The 10,580-nt window shown below is 37.7% G+C and overlaps 1 protein-coding gene across 1 annotated transcript; it reads left to right on the top strand.

The window, feature by feature from the left end:
- The first annotated feature begins 479 nt into the window (after positions 1–479).
- pgam2 (phosphoglycerate mutase 2 (muscle)) lies at positions 480–2,441 on the top strand. Its single transcript, XM_039687931.2, has 3 exons — positions 480–1,007; positions 1,469–1,649; positions 2,039–2,441. Exons 1-3 carry the CDS (start codon positions 591–593, stop codon positions 2,206–2,208), a joined length of 768 nt encoding a protein of 255 aa, XP_039543865.1. The 5' UTR covers positions 480–590; the 3' UTR covers positions 2,209–2,441.
- Positions 2,442–10,580: the final 8,139 nt, after the last annotated feature.

Genomic DNA, 10,580 nt, shown 5'->3' with positions numbered 1-10,580 from the left:
TATATATATATATATATATATATATAGAAAACATATTATAACTTACATTATAACTAGTTAACATTACTTAAATCCTCAGGGGGTATTTCAAGTAAAACATATTTTAAGCCATAGAAAAAGCTTGGAAACTCAAAAGCTTGTACTGTACATTATGGAGCCTCTACACATGCTCTCTCTCTACATTTCAACTACAGTATTTACTGATGGCCTCTTACTAGCCTCTGATATCTAGGCTGACTCTGATCTTTGCACTTTTACTCCACACCTCTCAGTTTAAAAGTCATGTTGCTATTTCGAATCCTTTCATGACCTCTGCCCTTCGAGCAGCAGATAGATATCCGGTCCGCCCCCTTACTCATGAGAGTCAATAGGAATGTTCAACTGTCATTCTAAAAGTGAAACATTGTGATTGGTTCAAAGCATAGATATGACATTCATGACGGGCCACATACCAGACTGCTATAAAAAGAGAATAGCACAGGCACGCAGGGCTCACTGTCTGTCACAGAGTGCGTGCACAACAGCAAGGAGGGAAGAGTTTGGTGGGCTTATTCTGGAAAATACTGTAGTAAAACACAAACTCTTTCAAAATGGCTGCTGCTCATCGTCTAGTGATTGTACGCCACGGCGAGAGCTCCTGGAACCAGGAGAACCGTTTCTGTGGCTGGTTTGATGCAGACCTCAGTGAAAAGGGTCTGGAGGAAGCAAAGCGTGGTGCTCAGGCCATAAAAGATGCAGGCATGAAGTTTGATGTGTGCTACACCTCCGTTCTGAAGCGTGCTATCAAGACTCTTTGGACCATCATGGAGATCACAGACCAGATGTGGCTGCCTGTAGTACGCACCTGGCGTCTGAATGAACGTCACTATGGTGGTCTGACTGGTCTGAACAAGGCAGAGACAGCAGCCAAGCACGGAGAGGAGCAGGTCAAGATTTGGCGCAGATCATTCGATATTCCCCCTCCTCCAATGGATAAGGACCATTCATACCACAAGATCATCAGTGAGGTAAGACAAAGGAATCAGACTATATACTTAATTATAGACAATTAATAGTTCAAATTGAATAACAATTAATTTTATAATTTATACTTTATATAAGCTACTTTATATATACACTCTAAAAAATGCTGGGTTGTTTTAACCCAATTTTGGGTAAAATATGGACAAACCCAGCCATTGGATTAAAAATGTATTTTAAAAATGTAGCCCAATGGCTGGGTTTGTCCATATTTTACCCAAAAAATGGGTTAAAACAACTCAGCATTTTTTAGAGTATATATATATATATGAAATGTATGTACTAATACATATATATATATATATATATATATATATATAGGTCTCTTTAAATTAATGTTATAATTCATTAATGCATACAAAACCTTGCTTTTACATGTAAACTCATGTAAACACTTATGTGGGGATGACTGCAGGTTTGATGATGTTGCATTCCTCTTTTTTACCAGTCAAGGCGCTACAAGGGTCTAAAAGAGGGTGAGCTTCCCATCTGCGAGAGCTTGAAGGACACCATTGCTCGTGCCCTGCCTTTCTGGAATGAGGTTGTTGTACCTGAGATCAAGGCCGGCAAAAATGTCATAATCGCAGCCCACGGGAACAGCCTGCGTGGGATAGTCAAGCACTTAGAAGGTGAGTATCATCTAGTTAAAAGACTATTCAGGGACTCAAGCGAATGAGTGATGTGTTATACAATAGAACTGCATGTTAGCTAAGCATGTCAATGAACAAGACAGGAACGAGGAAATCTAGCATTCAGACATAGAACGTGTCTGACCATCAGGCTTCAATGATCCCCAATGACATAGAGACTATTTATAGCCCTCATTCATAAACAGAAGAGATGAGAAGGGGGTTAGGTTCCTGTTACAGGCATAACCTTTTAGCAGAAAGGTTCTGCATTCTTCCTAGAGTGCTATAGAGATGTGCACTTTAGAAAGTAAAGGTCACAGAGGTCAGGAAAGGTCAAGGCTTAGAAAACTTCAAGAACTATATTTGACAAGATCTTCATCTGTGTCAAGGCATGTCAGATGCAGCCATCATGGAGCTCAACCTTCCCACTGGCATTCCCATCGTCTACGAGCTGGATAAGGACCTGAAGCCCATCAAACCCATGCAGTTCCTGGGAGACGAGGAAACGGTGCGCAAAGCCATGGAGGCAGTGGCCGCCCAGGGCAAGGTCAAAAAGTGAAGAGCCGACACAAAACCAGAGACTGAAACACTTCAAAACACAAAGGAAAGGAGCGCCCTATTGGATCCATGCCTGTTTGATGACCACCGACTGAGTAAAAGTGAACACATGACGTGGACATGACTGTTACCCCCCCTCCAAACATTCTCACATTACATCACGACTTGTAAACCCCTTTGTGTTGGACTGCCCCACTCTGACACAGCAAATAAAAGTGAGCACCATTTTGTGTACCTCCTTTTTCGCTTGAGTCATTCCTCCCACTCTTCTTCCCTCTCTGCATTAATTCAGGGATTTCAGCAGAATGGTACGCTGCTGTGTAAGCTGACCCAAAGGGCACACCAAAGAGGTTGTTGAGTTCATTTTGGCAGCCGTCCTGCTCGGTGGTGCAGAGGTGGCTCATCTAGCCATGGTTCTCAATGAGAGCCCGCTGCACAGACGGCCCATAATGGCTACGGCATCCTGCCAGCACCACAATTAGCAGCAGCTCAGGTTCTCAGATGACAAAAGGACAGGGGTGTGTGTGGACGTGCATGTGTGATGGTCTGTGATCGGAAAAGGACGAAACCAGAACTACACGGTCTCAGTATACCCCAAAATTGCTCAGGGACTTATTCATTATGGAGGAAGACTAAGTTTAGGTTGAACCTTCAGAAATGACAGCATGGAGTAGCCTAAGCTATAGCATAACTAAACTATCTCTCAAAAAATTAAAACTTATATTACTAAATATATTACTTAAAAAATACACAAAGTAGGCTAATATTCAAATTTACAAAAGGATTAGTATCCTGGGAATGTGTGTATCCCCCTTTTGCATTTATTTATCCTGGCTTCGATATTTGTGTTGGTTATTAATGCTGGTTTGATCGATCATGTTGCCATGTTGTTCAGCAGTTAAAAATGGTCTTTGTAAATAAGCTAAGAAGTCTTGAAGAAGGGTCAAATACACACACTAGCAAGTATTTCTAAACACAATTGAGGATATGTGATAAGACACAAATGAGCTATCAGTGAGCCATCACACTTTTAAATGCATATTTAACACTTAGTACCATAAAGGGCAAAGTATAAAGAGCAATACAACTCTGTTAAACAGTGACATGGTGCAACGACACATATTTTTGAGTATGGATAAGAGTGCCCTTTACTAAACAAACCAATACTGCCATCTAACGTTTAACATATGGTATTGCATAATATTCTGGACCGCCATAAACTACAGATAAAGTACGGGGAGTAATAAGTTCATTCTAATTTTATTTTAAACGTTTTATTCCAAAGTCTTGGTTTATAAAGAGGGCAGTTACACTACTGAGCCCAAACAAACACTGGCAAACGGTGGTTGATTGGCAAGCAACACGAAGTGGCAACAACCCAAATACAATAATAAATGTCTACTTCTGTGATCATCTTTGAAAACAAACCTCTTATTTAAGTTTATAGGCTCAAATAAATGTGTATGATTTGTTAAGTAGGCTCATCCAACACAGTGAGTGTTTTCGTAGGTTATTGTTTGCATAGAAAACCACAGCAGCTCTTACTTCCTCTTGATAAGTTCTTACTTCCAGTCAGTTCTGGCCAAAATATCTTACCGTTCTTGATAGGGGGAGTCATTCCTGTTCGGGACATAAATTCTCTCCTCAGGCACATAGAGAATTGCTGCTCTGTGGGTCAGGCCGACTGACTTCAGGAGTGGTGAGGTGTACATGCTCCTCTAGTCTGCTGAGCTGATTGTTGGAACTCATTCACTCATCATCCGCAATACATCTCGTTTCTTGTTAAATGTGATAGGCACTTAGAAGATGTCTTTAAGATGTTTAAGATTTAGAATGTATGTAAAACTGCCTTTTCTATTATGTTTATTTGATGTTTTTACACAGTAGATGCTGTCGTCTGCTAAAGATCTGTTAATCTGGAGAAAAAAAAAGAGGGCAAAATCTGTTCAGGCTATATCCTAATTACAGAGAAAGTATCTAATATTAGACTAATATTTTCTTTTTGTGCCATGGCAAAGTAATCGATTGATTATGCCTTTGCTGTGGGTGCTTTGGATGATTATTTTGTCTGGGTCAGGGTTGCCATGTCCACGGTTTCCCCGTGACATTGGGTGATTTTTTTTATTTCTCCCATGGGTTAAAGGTTTGACATATTTCATAAATCATATTTGTCTGAAATGCTTGTATTTAAATATTTTAATTTCTGCCAATGATAAAACTGTGCTGGTGTTAAGTTTTGTGATCACAACGAAATAGCCTAGTGGTTTTCATTTTGCATAACAGTGACTGTAAAATATGTATTTTAGGTAGGCTATGTTAATGGAATGAGTTTTGATATTTGGGATATGGACATTGAGCTACTTTTGGGCTATTTTTTTGATTGACACTTGGATAATTTTGTTACACAGTCCTGGCAACCCTGCCCTGGGTGCAGGAGAGGAGAGAATCTGAGCGATGTTGGACGATCGGTGATTAATATAACTCTTAGGATATGTATGTATATGTATATGTATGATATGTATAACATAAGTTATGGATCCAACCAAATTTTATAATGACAAATCAGATGTGGTGCAAAAATATTTTGAGTTGTAGACTAGTAGGCTAATCGTAGACGGGGCATGCCAATTTACCAACAGATGGCGACATTTCTAAAAGATTAGTCCCCTGCTAAAACATTATTCATGCACTATGACAAGTCTCAAAAACCCATTAAAAACCGTTGCTATGAAAATTACAGTACAAAAAAATATTAAGATGTTAGAGCATGATTTAGGCCTATTTGCTCATAAACGTTTGTGATATTTAATAACCAAGGTTAAGTGTTTAAATGTTGTGTTTAGGTTAAGAATTATTTTCGATAACTACAAATATGTTGTCAGTTATTCTACCACAACTGATGATGCCAGATTACCAGTTGATCCTTATTTATTTTTTATTTATTTTTTAACATGCATCATCAGACTTCCATCGGACTGGACCTGTTTCTCCTGTTGCATACAGCATTAATGTTTATTGTTGCTTGTTATCTATGTATTGTATTAAATATTAGGTAGCCTAATGCAGATTGTGAATTATAATAATAGTGATTTAAACCTACTCATTTTAGTTTCTTACTAGGTGAGGGCACAGTGTATATTGAGAAGAATAAAGCCCCGGTTCTGACTCTATATCTGACCCAGATCCCATAGAGAGCCAGTGGGGAGTCATGATAACTCAACATGGCCTCATTTCCACAGCAGAAGGCAGTGGCGTATGTCCTGTAAATGTTTAATCGTCAGCACCACCAAATGGAGCGTGAAGATTCTGGAAGTGCTCAAGTTTGATTTAGACAACACAAAGACAACATTCTGAGAACATTCACTCTGCTACAAAGCTACTCTGCTACTCTGTTCAAATGTTTTCATCGTGTGTCAGAAGTAGCCAAAGAAGTAAATTATGATGTGTCATTTCTGTCCAAGTCCAACTAGCATCTCCAAACAGAAGTGGAAACAATTTTCCATAAGTTTGGTATTTTAAAAGGATTTAAGTATAAAAAATAATCAATATAACAACAATAAATGCATATTTTGCAATTTTAGACAATGCTTCTACCATCATTTCAGTTAAGATTAGATAATAGCCAGGATGCATGTATTTTTTTGGTTGTTCTAATTAAAATGTACAGATGTGGCAAAGGTTCAGCTGACGGAGACTTATCAAAAGACTAAATATAGGCACATTGCTTCTGGCTTTCTGCACACAGATTGTTTTTGCAGATTGTGAGATGAGGTTTACCTTGCAGCAACGGAATAGAAAATAGAAATTGAATTGGTGATTTTAGAACGGATCTTCATGTTTAGTCTTTACATGTTTGAAATGTGCCATTTTTAGCTGATATTTCGACTGTCACTTTAAGACTGCCACCCACTCATTATGGTGGTTCAATCTATATAGCAACAGAATTAGCCTTGGGACAAGCTGGTAATGGGCTAAAATAGGCCCGCGCTGACCTCTGTTTCAGAAACCCAGTGATTGTTCTCAAAAACAATCCATTTCCATCATGAGTGGTATCACATTTAACTTGCGGATGAAGAGGAATTAAGTGTTGTTGTGGTCTTTCTAAAGCACAGTGAGTGAGAGTGTGATATGGTTCATTTTAAACATGTTTTCTAGAAAATATTCACTTGGCATTCTCACGTGGAGTAAATTTAATATGGACAGACTTGCATATTTTTAAAGGACACATAGTGTAATGTTGATTTCATACATTTGAAGTTTCCATGTCATGTATTAGCCTACACAAGCAAGTAGTGTCAAATACACAACTAGTGTTTTCAGCTTTGCTCTGTGTTTTCAGTTTTCAGCCTGCTCTGACTTAAAACAACTAAAAGTAAATTGTATAATAAATCTGGTGTCTTATCTCCAATTTTGGCCATACAGCAGCAATTACAAAAATGAAGATCTCATAATTTAATTTTATGCATTGCTAATTTAATCTTGAAAAAAATTTACTTTTGTATCTCTGATTCAACTGACAATATCCACCGGATATCAAAGTGAGCTCCTCTACATTTCTACCTCTTCAAGCTCCCAAAAATAAATATAAATATCAAAGCCCGGCAACAATTGTGCAATTTGTTTTATTTTTAGCTCCTCAATTGCCGTTTCTGTCAGGTTTACATAACACATACAGTCCTGGGGTAATGGGTTGATGCTGTCAAGCTTATCTGCATCTGTTTGCAAGAATCTTTAGACCAACACAAACGCCTTGCAATTTGCAGAGTGACAGCATTTTTAAAGGGATAGTTCACTTTGAAATTAATTTTTGATATGTTTTAGCTTACCTCAAGGGCATCCGAGATGTAGGTGTCTTTGTTTCCACAGTATTTTCAATTTTGATATTTTTAGCCAAACCATTCTTGTCTGACAGTCATATAATGGAGGTTTATGGGGTCCACCTCAAAGAGCATGCACAGAGAAATCCAAATTAAACATGATTTAATGACTCGTAAATGTAAGTACACACTGATGGCCTAAGACACAAAACGAGCGGTTTGTGTGAAAAAACGAACAGTATTTATATTGTTTTACCTCTTGTAATCACAGTCACATCCAAGTGATCTGAAGGCACGGACGCTTCGTTCTGCGCAAGTCCTGGAAGTGATCTCTTGCCCGGTTGCGACAAAAAAAATAAAAAATCAACTTGTCTGTTGTTGATATATTCTTACATTGCAATTTCCTGTATATCTAAATATGTTTAGATCTTCACAGTGAAGGGTAACACTTCTGAAATCTCTGTGTAAACAATGAGTGAGGTACACGTGAGACAGATCACTTCCAGCGCTTGCGAAGACATAAGCGCCCTCGTCCTCAGAGTACTTAGACGTGACTGTGATTGCAAGAGGTAAAAACGATATAAATACTGTTCGTTTTCTCACAAAAACCGCTCGTTTCGTGTCTTAGGCCATCAATGTGTACTTACATTTACGAGTCATTAAATCATGTTTAATTTGGACTTCTCTGTGCATGGTTTTTGAGGTGGACCCCATATACCTCCATTATATGACTGTCAGACAAGAACGGTTTGACCTAAAAATATCAAAATTGAAAATACTGTAGAAACAAAGAAACCTGCATCTTGGATGCCCTTGAGGTAAGCTAAAACATATCAAGAATAATTTCAAAGTGAACTATCCCTCATGGCGTTTGGAACTATCTCTTTAACTAACAAAACCCAGTTTAATACATTTGTATTTGGAAAAATCTCTAAAAACTAAAAATACATTTTTATTTTAAAATGCATTATTTATATATATATATATGGAGGAAATTGTAGGCCACTTCAAAGGTTAAGTATATTTCTGCACCCCCATAACATAATTTCATTCCTCCTATCTTCCATTGGTCGAGTCAATGTTCTTATGTCTGGTTGTGTAGTCACTCTTGACGATCAACATGAACTAGTCTGGTCAAGTTTGCAGCTTATTCAGATTAGGAACATGCATTTAGTATGAGAAATATAAGATTTGGAATCTTATATTTATAGTGGCACATAAATTACACTTTACCTTTAAATAATTGTTGTCTGACCTCCAAGTGATTGTTTACAAACTTTCTCCAAAATATAACTTAGTCACCAATAACTACACGCATGCTGCAGCAGACTGTCATGATGAACCTATGCCAACGCAGCCTGGGTTCACAAATCCTCCTTTTCAGACTTGCAAATACATGTGAAAAGATCCTTTAGGAACCTTTCTTGCACTGAATCGCACAACCGTTCTGCTCAAACTGATGGGATAAGTTTATGTTTATACATGCATTTCATCAAGGTCAGAGCCAAATACCCAAAATGATGGGATCCTGATTTACTGAATAAAAAAATGCAAAGCTTGACCTTCATAACTTTCTCTAGGTTATCATAGCACAGGGTTTCTTTTTTTGGACACTTCATTAAAATTCTTTTAATTATGCCTTCTCTCTAGGGCACAGTCACAATCACAACTGGTGCTAATAAAAAATTCAAAGGAGATGGAATAACCAACCTCTTGTTCCAGATACTGAACATTGTCTCTAAACAGGCCGTTACATCACAGTTTTGTTGAACAAAATGTCTATTGAAACATGGGCTTCAAAATGACCAACTTTAGGAGATAGAAGTCTCCAGAATTATATTTGACTAGTTCATTTAATGAGCAGCCATTTGTGATTTCTAAAGTTTTATTTTAGGAATGACTATAGCAGAAATTGTTGTGGTGGATTTTCATTTGTATGTCATGTAATCTTTAAATAGATGTAAACAAAAATACAATCGAGAGCAAAGTAAAACTGGAAAAATTAGTATTCGCTATATAAACTCCCATAACTTTTTTAAATTTTATTAAATTTCATAACTTTTCCAGATCTGGATATATCACAAATTTAAACCCCTAATATTTCCAGGTCTGACATGATGACCATGGCAATCCTGCGACTCGAACACAGGAAGCTGGTCAAATGCACAGAGATGTAGACATAAATTTTATTTACTCGTTCTGTACATAATGGGTAATACACCAGCACAGGTGTTAACCATGGGAAATATTATTAACATGTAAATGGTGTAAGAAAATAAAAGGCACAAATTTTCATTTTAAACAAACGAGACCACATGGATATTTTGTAATGTAAAACAATAAACAGTAATACTGTTAAAGCCTTAGCCAAGACAAAAAAGGAAAAAGTATGCATTTGAAACTTAAATTATTTGAGCACTTAAGATACGGGCTGGTCTATTGCTTAATATGAATGTTTTAACTTTAACTTGATGCTACGGATGTAAACCAGACAAAAATAGGAGATCATTTCAAAAAGGAGAGAAAAAGAAAAATCGACAAGACAAATAAAACGTAACATGAAGCAGCATTTAACCTCTTGGCCAGAAGGTTATGCACAGAGGCCACCAGCAGGCTTTTTAAATCCCTTTTAAGAAATTGCCAGTTTATTTCAACACACAGTAAATGCTTGATTCAACATCTGGCTAAATTTGAAACAGATTACAGATGGACAAAACCAAAACGTTGTGTGCGTGTCAGATTGCTGAATCAAAATTGGGCAGAAAATGTCAAAGTTGTAGCAGAGACCTTGTGATGTAACAGTCATGTAAAAGAGCAAGATCCAGACTTTACTGTAACCAGAGTAGAAGAGGATGAGGGGAAGTCGAGATGAGCTCACGATTGCACAGGTGAACATTTCCAGCTTGTCCAATGGAATAGATGAGGTGCGTTTTTACTCCCCAGTCACAACTGGATGCGAAAAGCTCCACAGGCAAACCCTTCACCATTCAAAAGATCCCCCGAGTCGAGACACAACCATCTAGCTACACTACTACTGCAATTTACAGATAAGTTATTATGGCACAAATAAAAAGGTTACAGTAGACTAGTCCCACATACTAGTTGAGTCCGTTTCTAAGGTCAATCAGGAGTGGTGCAGTTGTCGCTATTCTAAGATCCTGCAAAGTCATACCCTCATCTTCAAGTCATGGCTATTACCAAGGGTCATTTCAGTATCATTAGGATTTTGTTGAAAATGAACAAGACAAAATAAAAGACAACTTTTTGGACCAAACATGTAAACAATTGGCAATCAAACCAGAGGGTATAATTATCATAATCCCTTTCTTAATATATTTCAGCTAGCAAAAGTCAAAGCTAAAGGCAGAAAACTGCAGGCAGGAAGGCTTAGGTCAATGTTGGAGGCCTCATTTCACCTTGTCACAGGAACAGATGGCAGATGTGTGGAAATAACAGGATATTAAGGGCAGACAAAAAAATAAAAATAAAATAAAAAATACTGATCCACCTGCAACCAGGTGAGGGGGGGGATTAACAACCGTTTGATTTCAGAGCT

Source organism: Pimephales promelas, chromosome 19 (assembly GCF_988280905.1).
Source record: "Pimephales promelas chromosome 19, fPimPro1.hap1.1, whole genome shotgun sequence".
NCBI classification, from domain to species: Eukaryota; Metazoa; Chordata; class Actinopteri; order Cypriniformes; family Leuciscidae; genus Pimephales; species Pimephales promelas.
Note: the sequence above shows the minus strand (reverse complement) of the source record. Positions and strands in the feature narration are given on the sequence as shown.